The sequence below is a fragment of the Mastigoproctus giganteus genome, chromosome 2, assembly GCF_048544385.1.
Source record: "Mastigoproctus giganteus isolate SK-2022 chromosome 2, ASM4854438v1, whole genome shotgun sequence".
Lineage (NCBI taxonomy): Eukaryota > Metazoa > Arthropoda > Arachnida > Uropygi > Thelyphonidae > Mastigoproctus > Mastigoproctus giganteus.
This window is the reverse complement of record NC_143576.1, coordinates 117,370,424-117,391,884: the sequence shown is the minus strand read 5'-3', so window position 1 is coordinate 117,391,884 and position 21,461 is coordinate 117,370,424. Positions and strand designations below refer to the sequence as shown.

At 38.5% G+C, this 21,461-nt stretch overlaps 1 protein-coding gene across 4 annotated transcripts in view; it reads left to right on the top strand.

The window, feature by feature from the left end:
• LOC150089519 (glucose transporter type 1-like) overlaps positions 1-21,461 on the top strand; it is a 1,237,972-nt gene that overhangs the window by 801,586 nt on the left and 414,925 nt on the right. For all 4 annotated transcript variants that reach the window (XM_090368637.1, XM_090368634.1, XM_090368635.1 and 1 more), the window contains one exon: positions 9,885-9,953. In XM_090368637.1, the coding sequence (XP_090224763.1) occupies positions 9,885-9,953 (69 nt within the window). The remainder of the gene's footprint in view (positions 1-9,884; positions 9,954-21,461) is intronic.

Genomic DNA, 21,461 nt, shown 5'->3' with positions numbered 1-21,461 from the left:
TGTACTCGTTCCAGCAGCTCTACATCCTTCTTGAAATGAGGCCTCCAGACCTGTATACAGTACTCTAGGTGTGGCCTGACCATTGCCTTATACAAGGGAATAATCACCTCCTTATCCCTGCTAGAAAAATTCCTGTATATCATTGACAATGCTCCATGAGCTACTCTTGCAGCCCGTCTGCACTGCTCAGAGAACTTCATATCTGCCTGCACAACCACCCCCAAGTCCCTTTCATTCTCTACCACTGTCAGTGTAGTACCACAGAGTTGATACGTTGCTCTGGGGTTGCTGTTTCCCATGTGTAGTACTTTACATTTGTCAATGTTAAACTTCATTTGCCACCTCTCAGCCCATCTGCTCAACCTTTCCAAATCCTGTTGCAGCAGCATAGTGTCAGTAGTGTCCTTGACAACATTGCCAACCTTTGTATCGTCTCCAAACTTGGACATTAAGCTTGATATACCATCATCAATATCATTTATAAATACAGAAAACAATAATGGACCCAACACTGAACCCTGAGGGATTGCACTAATAACATTAGTCCACGATGAGCAGTGTCCATTGATTACCACTCTCTGTCTTCTCCCCCTCAACCACCCCTTTATCCATAGCAGCAATTTGCCTCCAATGTCACACTGCTCCAATTTGTGTAGCAGTCTTCCATGTGCAACAGTATCAAAAGACTTTCTAAGATCCAAGTATATAATATCAAAGCTATTCCCTGCATCCAGTTCTTTTGTGACTGCATCATAGTATCCAATCAAATTGGTCAGGCAAGACTTCCCCTTAACAAAACCATGCTGTGTCCGAGCTATAACTGAAGTCTTTTCTAAATGATCCTGCAGTGCTTCTTTAACCAGTGCCTCCATTAATTTTCCTGGAACAGAAGTTAAGCTCACAGGTCTATAATTACTTGTGTCAGTTTTTGATCCTCCTTTGTGAATTGGGGTCACATTTGCACATTTCCAGTCTATGGTTACCTCCCCTGAGTCCAAGGAAGCTCTCATAATTATGGCTAAGGGTTTGCTTACTTCCTTTGCTGCCTCCTTTAATATAACTGGATAGATCCCATCCACCCTGGGTGCCTTTCTTGTGTTTATCTTCAACAGTTTCTCCTCCACTTTACTCCCAGTTATTTCAAGATTCTGTAGCTTACTGCTAGAGTTGAATACACCTCTGGCATTCCCCTCGCTGAATAACTCCTCATGTGTGAATGTCGATGCAAAATATTCATTTAGTTTGTTAGCTACCTGAGCAGGATCATCAACAGTTGACCCATCAATATCAAGTGGACCAATCTGATTCAACCCCTTCCTTCTAGAGTTTACATAAGTAAAGAACTCTTTGCTGTTTTTCTTTGCATCCCTTGACAAGGATTTCTCGTAATCTGCCTTCGCCTGCCTAACCTCCTTTGTAACTTGGTTACAGATCAACTTGTATCTATCATAGGCTTCTGTGTCATGTGTTAATTTGTAAGTATCCCATGCATTTTTCTTCTCTGCCATATGCCTCATTAGTTCATCTGACATCCATTTTGTCCTAAACCTTGAACAATATTTCTTAGTTGGTATGTAAAGCCAGATAAGTTCTTTGAATGCTTCCCATTTTGAATTTGCTGTTGGTAACATCATCAGTTGGTCCCACTGTATAGAATTTAAATACTGTCTCAGTCCATCGTAGTCGCCTTTACGGAAGCAATAACCCTATAACCCTTCCCTTTACCCCTAATGGTAGTTACCTCTTTGAGTAAATCCCACTTCAGCACACTGTGATCACTGCCACCTAGTGGTTCATTTATCTGCAGATTCTTAATGCATGAAGAATCACTGCTGATAATCAAATCAAGAGTATTACTCCCTCTATTTGCCTCCCGAACGTGCTGATGTAGAAAACAATCATCCAATAAATCCACAAAAGCCCTGCTAGTGTGTGAGTGACCAGCCCCCAAATTCCAGTCAATATCTGGGAAATTAAAATCTCCCATTATAAGACTCTCTGATTTACCGGCCCACTCTATTTCCCTGTACAGTTTCTTATTATACTCATCAGAGTCATTAGGCCTATAGCACACTCCTACTCTCAATTTTGATCTCCCAATGCTTGTGTCACACCAAACTGACTCAACACTGCACTGTCAAGCGATGTCGACTGGCTTCACTTCCTTGGTTTTTATGTGTTTCTTAACTAATAGCATAACCCCTCCCCCCTTCCTATCCTGTCTATCCTTTCTGTAGACGTTGTACTCCCCAAATTGCAGTTCTGCATCCCTTATATGTGTGTGACACTATGTCTCTGATATCCCAACAATATCTGCCTTTGATGTTTTGAGCAATACCTCAAATTCATAAATTTATTTACTAAACTCCTAGCATTGGTGTACACACAAGTATACCTGCACCTGTTTCTATTCTTAGCTACCCTAACACAACCCATGTGTTTACTTGTACCGCAATGGCTCCCAGCAATCTCTGAAATATCATGCATCTTGTTTTTCAGGCTTCTGCTCATTCTAATAGAAGCAGTGCAAGAATCTCTTTCACCTCTGCCAGTGGCTACTGTCAATCTATTGGTCTTTGTCTCCCCCCAAGCTAGCAGTTTTCCGACCCACCTAACACTGCCTCGATAGCATCAGCAAATATTCTTGCACCCTTTCTGTTTAAGTGTATCCCATCCCTGTAGAAGCAATCTCTCCTGTTAACAAGTACAGTCTAGGCTGAAAAAAATTCTACCTCTTGAGCCTTGCACAATCTTTCCAGGGCCAAATTAATCGACAAGGCTCTCATCATATACTCCCTCCTATCGTGTCTGGGCAGAATTGTAGACACTTTCAAATTCAACCCTAATTCTCGGTTTTTTTAACTAACAGTATAACCCCTCCTCCCTTCCTGTTCTATCTATCCTTTCTTTACACATTGTACTCCCAAAAATCCAATTCTGCACTGCTTATATCTATGTGACTCCAAGTCTCTGATCTGCCAACAATATCTGCCTTTGATGTCTTGACTAACACTTCAAGCTCATCAAATTTATTAACTATACTCCTAGCATTGGTGTACATGCAACTATACATGCACCTGTTTCTACTCTTAGTTACCCTAACACAGCCCATGTATTTACTTGTTCCACTATGACTCCCAACAGTCCTGGAAATCTTCATTGCCTTGCTTTCCATGCTGCTGCTCATTCTAATAGAAGCAGTGCAAGAATCACTTTTGCCTTTGTCTGCAGCCACTGTTAACCCTTTAGTCTGTTTCCCACCCTCCAAGCTAACAGTTTTCTGACCCATTTGACACTGCCTTGACTGTTGGGAGTCATAGTGGAACAAGTAAAAACATGGGCTGTGTTAGGGTAGCTAAGAGTAGAAACAGGTGCATGTATAGTTGCATGTACACCAGTGCTAGGAGCATAGTTAATAAATTTGATGAGCTTGAAGTGCTAGTCAAGACATCAAAGGCAGATATTCTTGCACCCTTTCTATTTAAGTGTACCTCATCTCTGTAGAAGCAGTCTCTCCTGTCAACAAGCACAGGCCAGGCTGAAAAAATTCTACCCCTTGAGCCTTGCACGATCTCTCCAGGTCCGAATTAATCAACAAGGCTCTCATCATATACTCCCTCCTATCGTGTCTGGGCAGAATTGCAGACACTTTCACATTCAACTGTAACTCATGACTTTTTTTCGACATTGACCTGTACTTGCTGAGTAAATCTGCAAATCTCTTACTCTTAATGTCATTAGCTCCAGCTTTTACAACAATATCACCTGTTGTGCCCTTAAAAGATATCTGCTCTACAACGTCATCAACCTTTGCCCTTGGCAGATATACCCTGATCCTGTTCCACCTATTCTTCTTGCATAGTATATTCCCCATCTCCCTGATAATACAGTCACCAACAATAGCTTGTTCCTTTGGGACCAGCGCATTCTGCCTTGGAAATTGCCTCTGTGTTGCCTGATGCACAGGAGTCAGCTCTGCCATTGAGGTCGGTAGCTGAGAGCTTAATGGGCCCTCATTAATTTCTTTGAGGGCATTTACCTTACACCTCTAGCTCTCATAGACGCCCATCAGAACGCTGAGTTGGCGCCTTATTTCTTGACACTCTAGGCATCTAGCACACACACAAAGACATCAGCCTAGGCTAGATCATATCCTGTTTAAGAAAGTTTAGAAAACATTTCACATTTCGCACATTTTTTGAAACTGTGATGCATTGGAGAATTGTCCCATTAATTTCTCCCTGAGTCACAGCACTTTCGCTAGTATGTGTCCTTTGCTTTGCAGCGCTAATCTGGATCATGATTTCTGTTTAAATACAGTTTAATTAACAATATAATTTAATAAGATTAATAAATATTTTTGATTAATTGATAATACTATACTAAGCTAACAGATTCCTAATACACTGCTTCGTATTACTTTATCTAGTTTTACATTATGCCTTATGCTATTAGTTCAAGATATATATGCTGCACTATTTCTTATCGATTTTAATATGGTGGCTAGTTCAACAATATTAGTGCCAACATTGGGAGTCAGAACTTCCAAAAATCACTAGTTAAATTCAAAATAAGAAGCTAACAAACGCTACTAAATCTATTTAATATCTTTGTAAAACAAAATGTAGTATGTTAATTAACAAAGAATATGGTAAAACTATTATATACTTATCCCTTTACAACAGCCAAAAATCCAGCAACATCAGTACACTGATTATTGCCACCTAGTGGTTCCTTTATCTGCAAATTCTTAATGCATGAAGAATCACTGCTGAAAGAATATAAAAAAAATACTAATGATTTAAAAACTTTAATAAAATTGTCAATATGATAATGATAATATTCTCAGTATAATACATAAAATACTAGTTATTAGCATTGTTTAGATATCTAAGTTGTATATTTTGAGTTTTTTGTTTTCTAAGTTGTGGAATTAATATACAGCAATATCCTGCATAGCACTGATAATTGGTACTGAAACTGTTTCATGTTATCTGAAACCATGCCGATTGAGGTGTGATTATAATCGGTTTTAATTGAATGCATTCCAGAGAAACAGTCTATAAACAAATTATAATAAATCTATAAACAATTTGCTCTTGATAGCCAATTAAAAGGATTTGATGAAAAAAATATTGCAAAAATTTTATTCATGAAAAGTTAACATCATGAGAAATGAGAAAAATTCTTTATTTAGGTATTTCAATAATGAAGTCCGAAGTCGTCTCTTCTTTTACTTGGCAAATAAGTCTTTGCGGCATGAAATCTCATCTTGTAAAATTTGCTGTATCTTGATGCTACGTTCAACATTCAGATCTTCATTCATAATTGCCTTGCAGGCCATGTCAACCCCCTGAAAAACTTTCTCCAGTTCTGTTGAAAATTCTTTTGGTGCCACTTCAGTGTTATCCATTTCAGAATTGTTTTCCTCTTCTTTATATATCAGGTTTCTCATCAATTTCAAGGAAAGTTTCATCATCTAAATCATTTGCATCCGAGTCAGTGCAATTACGGACATTGACAGTTTCCAAAGTTTTGGATTCCAAGTCTTTTCCTATCTTCACATTGCCTTTCACAATTGTCTGAACTTTTGATTCAAAACCAGTGAAATCATTTTCCAAATGGGGCAAAACATTCTGCCAAACAGAACTCGTGTTGTTGGCAGTGATTTCTAGCCAAGATGCAGATATATTTTCGATCGCATTCCTGATGTTATAATAATTTTTCCAAAATGTTTTTAAAGATGATGATCCCACTCTTGTTTAATCGTCAGTCACTTGAGAGATAGGTCACTGCAGATAATACCCCTTGAATCTGGCAATTAGGTTTTTATCCATGTTTTGTAAGATATATGTTGTGTTAAGTGGAAGAGAGCATATTTTTACATTTTCATTGAGATCAGAAATTTAAGTGGATGACCTGGTGCATTCATTGTCGAAAAGTAACAAAATTTTGAACTCCACCTCTTCGTCCGTGCAGTAACTTTCATCTGTTGGACAAAAATAATTTGTGACCCATTCTGTAAAAAATTCTCTTGTAATCTATGCTTTCTTACTGGATCGGCAAATTCCAGGCATTGTGCTTCTTACACAACCCTTCAGAGCTTGAGTTTTCTGCTCTGAACACGAGTAGAGGCTTAAATTTAAAACCCCCAGATGAGTTTCCACCCAACTAAAGTGTTAAATGACCTTTCGATGCTTTATATCCATGTTGGACCTTTTCATTTTCGGCTAAAATAGTTTATTAGGGCATTTTTTTCAGAACAGTTCAGTTTCGTCAACATTGAAAATTTGTTCATCCTTGTAGCCACTTTCTTCAATGATGTCTTCAATTCATTGGGAAATCTTGCAGCAGAGTCTGTGTTTGCATTTGCACTTTCACCTGAGATACAAACATTCTGAAGCCCAACACGGTATTCAAAGCGGAATAACCAACCATGACTTACTTAAATATTTCTTTAGTCTCCTCTTCATTTTCTTCTTTTTCCTTCAGTATTATAAAGGCTCATGGCTTTTGCTTGAATGATGATTTGACTCAAAGGAATTCTCTTTTAATTACAATTTTCTATCCATATTAATAAAAGATGGTTTCCATATTAAACTTCTTTGCTTAGTTATCATTTTCGTCATGTAAGATGCTGTAGAAATTCCTTGCTCTTTATTCAGATCCTTTCAAATAATCGTTCTCACAGGTGCTTCACTCATTCCATTTTTCCGTGCAATTTTAACATACTATGCACCACCTTCATGGCACTTGATAATATAAAGTTTTTTCCTAATTTAAGCCATTTACGTTTAGTAGCTCTACCACCTTAAGTGTAGTACCACACAGTTGGTACGTTTCTCTGGGGTTACTCTTCCCAAATGCAAAGTACTGCATATGGGTAGAAGTAACCCCAGAGAAACGTACCAACTGTGTGGTACTACACTTAAGGAGGTAGAAAATGAAAAAGACCTGGGAGTAATTGTGCGGTCAGATATGAAGTTTTCTGAGCAATGCAGACAGGCTGCCAGGGCAGGTCATGGGGTTTTTCAATGATATTTAGGAATTTTGCTAGCAAGGAGAAGGAGGTGATTGTCCCTTTGTATAAGGCAATGGTCAGGCCACGCCTTGAGTACTGCATACAGGTCTGGAGGCCTCATTTTAGGAAGGATGTAGATTTACTTGAGCTTGTACAGAGAAGGGCAACAAGATTGGTGAGTGGAATGAAGGGATCCTCTTACCAAGAGAGGCTTAAGTTGTGCAAATTGCAGTGGCTGGAGACTAGGCACCTGCGCGGTGATCTGATTGTGGTGTATAAGGCCTTGAATGGGTTGAGCATGCTGAATTCTGATGGGATCCTTCCACTTGTTCAGATTACGAACCTAAGGGGGCATAAATTCAAATTAAGAAAGGACAGATGTAGAATAGATGTGCAGAAATTTGCCTTTAGCCAGTGGGTGGTTAATTGCTGGAACAAACTTCCATCTGTCGTTGTGGAAGTTGATAGTTTGAATAAATTTAAGGAGGAACTGGACAGGCATTTGGAGGGAATGGTGGGATTTTTTTTTTTTTTTTTTTTGGCTGATGCTGCATAAGCTCATACACTTGCTTTCTTGCATCACATGCCACTACTACTACTACTACTTTCCCTTTTTGACTAATCGTTTCCTTTCTAAAGGGGTAAAAAATAAATTGAGGATGGCATTAAGAATACTGAACACTGTTGCAGGTTGCTGCTGACTGCCTGAGGGGAGCTATTGCCACATGTGCATGTGAGACAATAGAGTTGGTACTGCAGCATATATGTACTCATACCTAGGCTACTACAACACAGCATATACACTGGTGTTCAAAGAAAGTGTATCACCTAGGAATTTCACATTTCTAACCCTTTTTCACAATGGTATGTTACATTAATGACTAGCATCACAAATAGAAATATAAGCAAAAGATATTTATTATTTAGTTAAGCAAAGCTAAGTAATATTTGAAAGGTGCTCTGAAAATATTCCAAAACAGGCATTTGCAACCTTTATAGAACAGTTTTGGTAAATACAACAATTATGGCTGAAATGTTATCAGAAGCCCTCAGTTTGCATCAGTTTATCATTTTAAAGGGAAAACAAAATGAAAAGTTCAGCAGGTGCAAACTAATATTTAGTTGAACTGTCTCTGGTCCTGATGACAGCAGCACACCATCAATTCATTGACAAGATCAATTTCTGAAGATAATCAACTGATAGTTCATAGTTCCAAACACAAATTCTGACTTCCTGATGTTCACGAAGGGTTTTTGGTTTCTTTCTAGCAACTGCAGATTCCACACAATGCCAACAGTTCTCTATAGGATTGAGGTCCGGACTGTTTCCTGGCCAGCTGAGAGTTGTAATGGACCATTTTCCAACCATTTTTTTCCTATAACAAATGTAAACACATTACTGTCAAACCTCTAATGAAGACATGAAATGAAGCTAAAGTAACTACTTTAAAGTAAGAAGCTAAAGTAAAAAAATGCAGAAATGAAGCTAAAGTAACTACAGAAGTGCCTACTTACACTTTTCTTCTGATGACAAGGAGCAGAGTCATCCTGAAAGATGCAGTTACTTGGCAGGTTGAAATGGACTCTAATGGTTGGCAGCAGTTTGCCTTCCAGTATAGCCAGGTATCCATTGACATTTACGGAACCTTTTGTAAACTGCAGGTGACCTACTCTGCGATACAAAATGCACCCCCGTATCATTTGGCTGGTAGGGAATTTCACTGTAGACACCATACAGTCTGGATGGTATTCTGCACCACATCTACGGTGAATCGTTTGTCTCCCATCAGAGCTATGCAGGTTGAATTTCTTTATCATTCAAGAAAATAACTGACTTCCACTGCTCGGGGTCCATTTGACATGCTCCCTACACCAAATTAATCGGGCCTTTTTCATTTTTTGTGTTTGGAGGGGCTTCTTCTTAGGTTGACGGGCTACAAGTCCATTTTTGAAGAGGCATCTTCTGACTGTTACTGCACTTGCTACCACTCTTGTATGTTCTTTCCATTCTCTTTTCAGCTCAGACGAAGAAGCTTTATGTTTTTTAAGGCATAAGCACTTCAAAATGCAGTCCTGTTTTGGGGTAGAAGCTTGTTTGTGTCCAGTTCCTTTTTCCTATCAGCAGAACCAGTATTCTTGAGTTTAGAAAGAAATCTACCCACTGTCAACTGATTACAAGACACTCTGTAAGCAATATGACGGGAAGAACATCTTTCCTCATGCAAAGCAACAATAGCACTCTTTCTTTGTGGTGTCAACTGCATGTAACTCGCTATCCTGACGCAAGCAAGGAATGACTGCAACTCTTGCAGAGCTTGCTTATATAGCTGAAAGTAACAGTTGATGCAATATTATATCATCACCTATGTGCATCAATCTCATCTGATGCAATCTGTAAGAAATATTGCCATATACTTACGTTATTCGGACGACAATTACAATTTTAAGGGGCGATTTCCTTTCTTTTAACATCAGTGTATGTAGAGTAGGCTATTGAATGAGTTTTAATATGTACAGTAAATTTTTGACTTAGACTTAATTGAAAACCGTGGTATAGTGAAACTCATGCTGTTTGAAGCTGTGCAAAGTGAGGTATTGCTGTATATATATATATATGTATATATTCAATTTAAAATTCAATTCAATCATACTTTATATAAAGGTGTTCCCATTCATGGATTGATGTCATTCAAGGATTTTGACCATTAGAAGTTCTGCGTTGATGTTACAACGTTGATGTTTATTCTGTTTATCCTAAGTGAAATTAAATATTAATTTATTAGGAATTAAATATTAAATTTTAATATTATCAAATATTAAATTAAACATTTTAATGTATAAAATTAATATTTATGCATTTCAGGTATTAACACTGCCCTAGTGCCAATGTACCTGTCAGAAATATCTCCTTTAAATTTACGAGGAGGACTGGGTAAGCATAAGTAGCTTATATTATTTCGTACTGATTAAGTTAATGATAATTTAATATATGATACAACTGTTTTACAACATTTAAGCTGTGTAGAATTATACAGTAAATTTCTTAATTTTATATGACTGTTTATGCCTTGAAAGGAAAAAAAAATAGAAAATATATTTTCTCTTAAATAGAAGAGAGGTCTCATACAGTTATGAAGTTCCATTATGTGATAAAAATATCTCAAAAAATATAATCAACCTCCAGGAAATTCCACATTATGAGGTATTCAGGCTTCTTTTTTTTTGCAGTAGATGATCAGTAACTAATGTATAGCTTGACACAAAAGCCATGAGAAGTCTTGACTTTTCCTAATCAGAAGATGCATCGCTACTAAGAGAAAACCATGAATAAGAAATTAAAAAATTAAAATACATAACAAATAGAAGTAATAATTATATATGAACAGAAAGATTTTAGTTATATAGCTATTCATGCTCTGTATCCGAAGCAGTGCTCTGAATTTTTAGAGCACTGTGTCAGTAACAGAAATTGGATTTGCAACTACATTTATTTATTTATTTATTGTACTAGGCTTGTAACAATAGATTTGCAGCTGCAGTTAAAGTCTTGTTGTATAGCAAGTACAGGGTTGGTGGAGTGGCAGTTGATGTGTTCAGTTACACAAGCCTAACATTATCAAAATTGTGTAGTAATCTTTGAATAAATACCTGTTTTAATAAAATAAAGATTTTTATTTCATTTCTAAATAAATTTCGAAATATTTTGTTTGTTTATTGTTTGCTTATTAGGATCACCTGTTTGTCCAGAGTGTCCAGTGAATTCATTGTGTCAGTTTAAGAAATATGGTAATAAGAAACTCAAAGTTCTCCACCACTAATTATCAGTGAGTTGGTAATTAGATGCAGATTTAGTTCCATATGCCATAAATTATTGTTACTTCAAAGTGTTTGGAGAATGGCCTTGTCTGTTGCTCCCACATATTAGCATTTGTAGAAAATAAAAAATTACTATATACCCTTTTCTTGAGAACAAATGGGCCTGTTGTACTGGGATCCATGGTGAAAGAAGATTAAGTGTTAACCAGTAAAAACAATTTAATTACAAATAGATACAGAATAACTTTGGTTACAGATAGATACTGTAGCTTTCGAGACAAATCGTGTCTCTTTTTCAACAGAATTTGTACTTAATGGACACAGTTATGCGTGCAGTGAGGCGTGTGAAGGCACATCATTCAGTCGTTAAACTGGTGTTTATTGTTGCTGCACAGACATGCGCAGTTTTTCTCCAGTGTTTGTCTAGGCATAAAATGGTTGTCTCTAAGATGGGGTGTAGTCTCATGCCTTTGCAGAGGTTCATGGCTCTCGAATTGCTCAATATATTGAGTGACTCTAACCAGTGGCGGTGGCGAAAGTGCCGGGAGTGGTCTATTATTTCATAGTCTCGCTTGGGATTGAGGTCATGGTGGGTAGTCCAGAAGTGCTCCGTGATTGTGGACTGGTCGATTTCAGCAAGGCGAATTGCTCTGTCGTGTTCTGTAAGGTGGTCTTGAAGATGTCTCGAAGTCTCTCCTATGTAGCAGCCGTCACAGTCTTTGCAGGTTATGCGGTATATTACACTGCTGCATAAGATAGCTTCTACCGGACAACTGCATGCATTTTATGCGGTATTCTCTGAGGATTTTTGAGATCCGGTCTGACATGCCTAGATAGTAGGGAACGTAGGCGGTAGGTATATTGGCCTGTGTTGGTGGTCTTGGGTGGATTGTGAGCTCCTGTGCTTGCAATAGACACTTGTCTAGTATGCTCGTTGGGTAGCCACAATTCAATTGATTAAGTCTGTCCTCACACAAGAAATCTCACCGCATCTAGCTTCATCTGTGCTGAAATGACTTCAAGCTCTGGAGAATAGAGTGCGGGCAGTGCTGTTGAGATGACTGGGAGCATGGCCGGATCTGTAGTTTGTGAACTGTCCACACCACATAGACTTATGGTATACTGAGGTTTCCAGATATGGACCCACGCGTTTTACTAGGACACCCAGGAATGGGAGAGATCCGTTAACCTCTAATTCTAGAGTGAACTGGATGAACACAGACAGGGAATTGAGATATTCTAGCAATGCTGTTTCAGAGCTACGTGGGATGACAGTGAAGATATCATCAACGTATCTGCACCATGTTATAATAGGTACTGGTGGGTTCAGGAATATCTGCTCTTCCAATTCTTCCATGGTGATGTTGGCTACTACGGAACTAACAGGGGCGTCCATAGCAGTGCCATGTACTTGCTGGTATACAGAATCCTCAAAGGTAAAGATGCTGCTTGACAAGCACAGGTTGAGGGTGGCACAGATGTCGTCAGAGCCGCCTCCGTAGCCAGGTGGGAAGGAGCAGCAGTGCATAGTACACGCTTCTTGATTAGACCGGGGTTCGAGCCCGTCACCACCAAATACGGAGGATGCGGAAAGGTCAGGGAATGACCACCGCATATCCCGGAGCAATATGGCCTTAGTTGCTAATGCTCCTAAAAACCAAATAACAACAAGATGTCGTCAGTAGACAGTGATGTTCTGTTTGGAAGGTTTGAATCATTCTCAAGGAGCCTCTTGGCGCAGTGTATGGCCTGTTGGACAGGGATTGATGTAAATAGTGACGCCACATCAAATGATGCCATAACAGTGTTGTCAGGAATTGAGAGCTCTTTAATAAGGCGAATGAATTTGCCACTTGTATTGACGGTTTGGATGGTATTTCCTACAAGAGGTGAGAGGAGACATGTAATATACTTGGACAGTTCATATGTAGGTGCATTGCAACAGGACATAAGATACATTCGTGTCAGACGGCACCTGGGATTTCTTCCATCTCCGCGTGTGTTTCGCTGTATCGAGGACAGTACATTGTCAAGCCAGAGACTTGAAAGTGTATGGGCTGTGTCTGTGCAGTGTGATACGTTGTGCCCATTGTTTGTCCGGCTTATTGGCTGTCAGGCCCCACGTTGCCCATACCTTACCACGTGGAAGCTAGCTGGGTGTATCCAGTATCACAACAAATTGCTCTCACAGGTCCTGCCACCTAGTTTCCTGGGATTTCAGTGGCTAGGACCTAAAAAAAAAAAAAAAAAAAAAAAAAAAATTATGCGTTTGACATTAATGCTTAATGGGATTGCTGTTAGGAAATCGCTAGTTGGAGTTTAGCGCTAAAGAGATGTGTTAAAGGCCTAATAGGTCGGGCAAAATTTTGATGTTATTAAATTTAGACATGTTGAGGCTATACCCTAGATAAAAGCTAATAGTGTTAGTTGTCTTAGAGATTTACATGAAACCGGTAGAATTTAGACGTTGATTAGAATTTGGCGGCATTGTTAAGGGTGTACTTGATCGATTTAGTGAGAGAGGGGGGACTGAAGACTGGGGGAAAAACAGATAGAAGAATAGGGATGATAGAGTAGGCATCCCCAAAGAGGTCAGTGGAGACGAACCCCACCAGGTGAAGTATGAGGGGTAGCAGGGAGACAGAGATCCATCTCCTCTCTCCCCTTCCTGGGGATGGGATTTTAAAGGGAACCAGGTTAGAGTACCCAGTTCAGATCGCCAATGACATGTTGGCAGCAAAGCCGCAGAATGTCTTTGTCGGTGTCATGTCCAAGCAGTTTTTAATCCGGTATGAAGATCAAGCTGCCCATCCCGCTCCGGGGATGGGATATGTTAGCTGGCAGTGGGAAGCCCACCAGCCAAGGGGGTGGGAGAGACACACATTTACTTCATTCATAATCTGCATTCTCACTCTGCTTGCATTCTTTTTTTTATTTTTTTTTATTATTCTTTTTTTTTAATTAATTAATTTATTTTTTTTAATACTTTGTTCTTATTTTATAATTTTTTTTCCAAGTTTTATATATATATATATATATATTTTTTTTTTTTTTTTCACTCAACTCATTCATCTTTTTCTCATACACCAGGAGGGGATGCAATGATGTGTAGTGTAAATTTAAATACTAATTAAAACTAGGGTGTACTTAACTGTAGCATTTATGGTTTGTGTTCTTTTTTTCACACACTTACACTTTTATTCATTCTTCTAGCTCTCATCTCATTTATTCGACTCTTACTTTCTGCACTGCACTCTCTAGGCACCTCAACTTACTGTTATTCTTCAGTTGTGGTGCAGGCCTAGCCGCAAGTTTTTTTTTTTTTTTTTTTTTTGCAGGCCAGGGGAGAATGCAGTGATAGTGTTTATGTGGTTAGTAAATGTTTGTTAGTACAGTATATATAAAATAATGTAAGTTATTTTTAACTTTGTATTCTTTCGGCCAATTGCATTTGCTCTTCCACTCATTCCCATTCACTCCCTCTTTCCCTCATGCTAGGCCATTCTTTCTTTCTCCAAAACTGCCATTTATTCCCTTATACCATAATTCCTAGTTCATTCAGTGCCCAGCCTATTCATTCTATCTTTCATTCTCATTCATTCATTCTTCTTTCATTCTACATTGGATCCCCTTGCTACTAACTTACTGATATTTTTCAGTTAATCTGCTTCCCTGGCTGCCTGTACATCTCTCTTCCCTACATGATTACTTATTTGATTTGGGGGCCCCAGGTTCCTACACATCTCATTTATATGTAGGAACCTAGGACACCCACACATAAATGAGAGGGTAGTCCTGGGGAGTTTTGTTATGTCATGTTTCTGACAGGGTGCAGAATGCTGCTATTCTAACAGTTTTTAAGTCATCGTCTGGGCATGGTGGGAAACTTGGGCAATTTTACTATTGATTTTTGTTTAATTGCTTGGGGGCTGAATTGCCATTCTTTGGATTGCTCTGCGCATTTCAAATACTTTCTGTGTGAAAGATGTAAAAGCTTTATAATTTTGCTCTTCTATGATGAATAGATGATCTTTTCCCCTGGGAAGGGGACCAATCTGTGCTATTAGCTCTGTTCTGGGGATGTCTTTCATATATTATACAGGCGCCTCCGTAGCCAGGTGGGAAGGAGCAGCAGTGCATAACACACGCTTCTTGATTAGACCGGGGTTCGAGCCCGTCACCACCAAATACGGAGGATGCGGAAAGGTCAGGGAATGACCACCGCATATTCCCGGAGCAATATGGCCTTAGTTGCTAATGATCCTAAAAACCAAAAATAACATAACATATTATACATTCTTGTAGAATGTGTGCCCAGTCTTCACTTTTGCCACAGGTGCACTTTGGGTCATCGGTCAGGCCTAATGAGGTTAGTGTCGCCTTTAGAGAGCGATGACCTGTCAATATAAATGTTGTAAAAAGTCCAGGGGCATACCACTTAGGTGGCTTTGGGCTAACCATTGACACCCGTGGCAGAAACTGTTTGGTAACCATACCTCTGGTTTCTTGATCCAACTTTGTTTGACATAGCTCATGGAGCTTTGTGGCTATTCTTTTTCTTTCATCATTGAAGGTGTTGGTTCTAGCAAGGGCTATCCCCAAAAATTCTGTGGATATTCCCTTTTTAAATCTATAATATAAGCCTCTTTTGGCTACTTCCAGGTAAAGTGGGAGAGTTCCGGCTAGCAACTGTAGTGCAGGTGTGCTTACTGTGCGACATGCTCTGGTAATACAAAGGACAAAGTATTGTCCTTTGTATTGATTCTAATTTATTCCTATTACTTACTATGGCTGAGCAGATGAGCCACACACCGGCTCCATAGGTGATAACAGGTAGAAACATTGCACGGTATATGATTGCCAGGGTCTTTCTTTTGAGTCCCCAGTCTGCTCGACTGATCCTGGTAATCATGCCTGCATAATTTCTCACTTTCTTCGCCAAGTAGATCAAATGGGGGTTAAAAGTTAATTTTGAATCAAAGACCACTCCAAGATATTTTAGTTCTGTTACCATTTTTATAGTGGTTGTATTAATTTTGATTTGTGGCCGCCTTCTTATGTCCATATTGCCTTTTAGAAGATTGCAGCAGGACACTATGGGTCTGAGATCAACACCTGGCTTATGGATTTTTGGTAATCCATAAAACTGTGGCATTTGGCAGCCTGTGGCATGAAGAAGCCACCGAGTTGGGGGCAGAGATTTTCTTTTCTTTAAACCATGCATAGACTGGTTTTTTGACGCATGACTCCAGATGTTTTAAGACCTTAATGGTTGGATCTGTCACAGGTTCATATACTTTGGGGTCTAGTAGGAGGGCCAGGGTAAATCTTCTTTTACCCTTTTCTTCACTTTTTTATTTTACTCAATTTTTATTCACCAAACGGTTGTCACTTTGGTCTTTTAGTGTTTTTGTGATTTTGTAATAGCAAGATCATGATCACTTAACATCACCGAAGAAGAAAATATCTGTGAAATGTATGATTATTAGAATCTGTTATTAATATAAATAGATACTAAACTTTACAAAGGTGTAGGACTTTTATTTCGAGTATTTTGATTGACTTGGAACAAGATAAAACATACGATTTTTGGATCTTCTTCCCAAATTGATGACAATAAAAATGTACTGGAAGCCTACTGACATAGGATCTGTTCTTTGATTCTTGTTCAACCATCCTTTAAGCACAAAATAGATGTCTGAAAGGCTTTATCGTTGATTTAGCATGGCTTTATCATTGATTATAAGGCAATTGTAAGACCACATTTGGTATACCGTGTTCAAGTATGACGACCTCATCCAAAAAAAGACATTGAGCATCTTGAAAGATGGGCAACTCACATGGTGAGTTCGGCAAAAGACCCTTCATATGAGGAAAGACCCTGTACATGTGGGCTTCAGAACTTGGCCACTGGGCACCTAAGAGGTCACCTGATTGAGGTTTACAAGGTTTGGGGGGGGGGGTAAAATGAATGAAGGCAGAATTTTCACTGTTATAGAGAATTCCAGAACTAGGGGACATAAATTCAAATTACAGGGGAAAAGGTTTTGAGTGGATTGTAGGAAGTTTTCTTTTAGCCAGTGAGTTGTTGATTGCTGGAAGAGGTTACCTTCACAGATTGTTGACACTGACAGTTTGAATAAATTCAAAGGTCAACTGGATAATTATGTGAGGTGGGAAGCAAATAATTTGTATTTTCTCATTTACTCGTGGTTGGGGGGGACCCTTAGAGCCTATGTAAGAGTGAGGCCCTTGATGATGAAATCCATCAGACATTATACATATTTGAAAACTGTGGTTATCCCAAAACCTAATTTCTAAAATGATATGTGAAAGATAAAGCTGAAACAGGACAGAGCAAGATTAATTAATCTTTGTGAAAGCATACATAAACAACATAGAAAAATGCTCAGAAAACTTCATATCTGACTGCACAATTACTCCTAGGTGTTTTTCATTTTCTACTGCCCTAAGTGTAGTACGACACGGTATGTTCCTCTGGGGGTTACTGCTACTGATATACAGTACTTTGCATTTGTCAATGTTAAACTTCAGTTGCCACTTCTCAGCCCATCTGCCCAAATTTTCTAGATCCTGTTTCAGTAGCACACTGCCATTACTGTCATTAATAGCACTGCCAACCTTTGTATCATCTGGAAACTTCGACACTAAGCCTGATGAATGGATCAGTACTTCAAATTTATTTATTGAGCTCCTAGCATTAGTGTACATATAAGTATACTTGCAACTGTTTTTACTTGTGGTAACCCTAACACAGCCCATGTATTTGCTTGTTCTACGAAGCCATGTATTTGCTTGTTATACCTTCATCAATGTCATTGATAAATATAGAAAACAACAGTGAGCCGAACCCTGTGGGACTCCACTAATAACATTAGTCCACGAAGAGCAGCGTCAATTGATTACCACTCTCTGGCTTCTCCCAATCAACCACCCTTTTATCCATTGTAGCAACTTACCCTTAATACCGTTCTTCTCCAGTTTGTACGGTAATCTTCCATGCACAACAGTGTCAAAAGCTTTCCTGAAATCCAAGTATATGATATCAAATTATTTTTTGCATCTAGTTCCTTTGTAACCACATCATAGTATCCAATCAAATTTGTCAGACAAGCCTTTCCCTTAAAGGGTGACATGAGCAATAATAGACCTGTTAGCTTAACTTCTGTTGCAGGGAAAAGAATGGAGTCACTGGTTAAAGAATTATGCAGGACCATCTAGACAGGGGTGCAGTTATATTTCAGACACAACAAGGGTTTTTGAAGGGGAAATGTTGTCTGACCAATTTCATTGGATTATATGATGCAGTCACAAAGCAACTGGATGCAAAAAATCGTTTTGATATCATACATCTGGATTTCAGGAAAGCCTTTGATACTGTTGCACATAAAAGACTGCTGTACAAATTCTGACAATATGGCATGAAGGGCAAGCTACTGCTATGGATAAAAGGATGGTTGAGTTTTAGAAGCAGTGGGTGTTTATCAGTTGGCACTGCTTTTCGTGGGCTAATGTTATTAGCAGATTCTCCCAGACTGCTGGGCACAGTGTTGTTTTCCATATTTATTAATGAATTGATACCAGGCTTAATGTCCAAATATGCAGATGATACAAAGGTTGGCAAGGTGGTTAATGATAGAAGTGACGGTATGCTACTGCAACATGATCTGGTTAGAAAAATGAAACAGATGGTCTGAGAAATGGCAATTGAAGTGTTACACTGACATATGCAAGTTACTGCATATGGGTAGCAGTAAAATAACATACTAACTATGTGGTACTACACTCAGGGTAGTGAAAAATGAAAATGTCCTTGGAGTAATTGTGCAGTCAGTTAGGAAGTTCTCCAGTCAGTGCAGACAAGCTGCCAGGCCAGCTATGGAGTTTTTGTCAATGTTATACAGGAATTTTGATAACAGGGATAAAGAAGTGATTATGCCTTTGTATAATGCAGTGGTTAGGCTACACTTTGAATACTACATACAGGACTTGAGGCCTTATTTTGAGCAGGATGTAGAGTTGCTGGAGTGAGTGTAGAGAAGCTCAATGAGATTGACGAGAACAAAAAGTGCACTTTCCAAGAAAGACTTCTGTTCTGCAAATTGTAGCATCTGGAGACTAGGCACCTGCAAGATGATATGATTGAGGTGTTTAAGGCTTTGAATTGGTTGAGCAGGCTCAGTGCTGATAGGATTCTTCCTCTTGCTAAGACTATGCACATGAGGTGGTATAAATTCAAATTGAGAAACGATGGTTGCATAATCAATGTGCAGTCATTTTCCTTTGCCAAATGGGTGGTTGATTGTTTGAACAAGCTTCCATCTGTTGTAGAAATGGATAGTTTTAATAAATTCAAAGAATAAGTAGTCAACCTATTGAAGTGAAAGGACTGGTGAAATGGGAAGTTTTTTTTTTTAGTTGATGCTGTATAAGTTTGATTTCTTGCATCATTTGCCACTATTAATATTGATACTCACTATGGAATAAATTAAATAAGAATGGATAAATGCTATTTCCTACATACCTAAAATTAGCACTCAGAAACAGTGCATCGCAATCCTTGGTCAGTCATATTTCAGAAATTGCTAGCTATCATATTAAAACAACAATTTGATCAAGATAGAAAGTGTATTCTTTAAACTGTGCATATTCTCATAACACATACACACAAAATCTTATCTCACTGTTATAATGGATAGTAAATTCTCATCTACAAGAGAATATACTTTCCCTGCACCCCTTCTTTTTATGGCGCCTCCATAGCCAGGTGGGCAGGAGCGGCAGTGCATAGCACACGCTTCTTGATTAGACTGGGGTTCGAGCCTGTGACCACCAAATACGGAGGATGCGGAAAGGTCAGGGAATGACCACCGCATATCCCCGGAGTAATATGGCCTTAGTTGCTAATGCTCCTAAAAACCAAATGACAACAAAAACTTCTTTTTATCTGCAAAATGTGATACCTCCATATGCATTTTATTTTGGTTTTGCAGTTTTTCCTTGAATGACGTTTGTAATACTAACTTACACCATTCAATCCCTTATTTCTTATTCTCTTTCTAGCCTTGTGCAATGTACTGATTGCCATATCTTCATCCCATCACTGATGGTCATATCATTTATTAAGTTTAATTGTATATAATTTTTTCTTATGTTATTTTAGACATATTTTCAGTTATTTTCATATTGGTATAAGTAAATATTAGATTGACTCTCAGGGTAAATACGCAGGAGTATTAGTATCCCTCACAAAAAGTTACAGTGCACAGCAGCCTTGGTTAAGGACTTGTATTTACTGTATTACATTCCAAATTTCCTGTCTTAATTTATACAATTTTTATTACTATTTTATTTTATTTGGGGATTGTGAAGTTATAGCAGACCCTTGTCTCAGAGTTTGGGTTCCTGCCATTGCTGTAGTATACCGCCATTGTTGTGGTATTCATTTAGACCCCTGCTTTACGATTGGTTCACTTTACAATCAAATCACTATACAATATGTGATAAGCACCGGTTATTGTGATCCTGTTTGCGAACTAAATTTTAATTCTATTAAATGGCAATTATGATAAGCAAAAATAGGAGAAATATTATCATACAGTCTATAAATGTAAAGATATAAAGTAAAAATTTGCACTTTATTACCTTTCCACTTTACAAAATTAAATGATACGTGAAAATCGGAAGAATATTTTCCAGAGGTTAGCACAATAAAAATAAATTTATGCTTACGTACATAGCTTAATTACTATTGCAAAATGTACATGTTAACTAATTAATATTTCTGTACTCTGACATTTTTTTGTTGCAAAATTTAAGAGTAAAAAGATAAGCAATCAATAACAAAGAACAAGTACAGGTCACTGTTGAAAAAAACAAGTACAGGTCACTGTTAAAAAAAGCCGTGAATTAGGGTTGAATTTGAAAGTGTCTCCAATTCAGGCCAGACACGATAGGAGTGAGTATATGATAAGAGCCTTATCGATCAATTCGGCCTTGTAAAGATTGTGCAAGTCTCAAGAGGTAGAATTTTTTTCACTATGGTCTGTACTTGTTAACAGGAGAGACTCCTTCTACAGGGATGGATTACACTTAAATAGAAAGGGTGCAAGAATATTTGCTGATGCTATCGAGGCAGTGTTAGGTGGGTCGGAAAACTGCTAGCTTGGGGGGATACAAGGACTAATAGATTAACAGTAGCCACTGGCAGAGGTGAAAGTGATTATTGCACTGCTTCTATTGGAATAAGTAGCAACCTGGAAAACAAGATGCAGGGTATTTTAGAGACTGCTGGGAGTCATTGCAGTACAAGTAAACACATCGGCTGTGTTAGGGTAGCTAAGAATAGGAACAGGTGCATGTATACTTGTGTGTACACCAATGCTAGAAGTTTGGTAAATAAGTTTGATGAATTTGAGGTATTGCTCCAAATATCAAAAGCAGATATTGTTGGGATATCAGAGACGTGGTGTCACACATATATAAGGAATGCAGAACTGCAATTTGGGGAGTACAATGTGTACAGAAAGGATAGACAGAATAGGAAGGGAGGAGGGGTTATGCTATTAGTTAAGAAACACATAAAATCCAAGGAAGTGAAGCC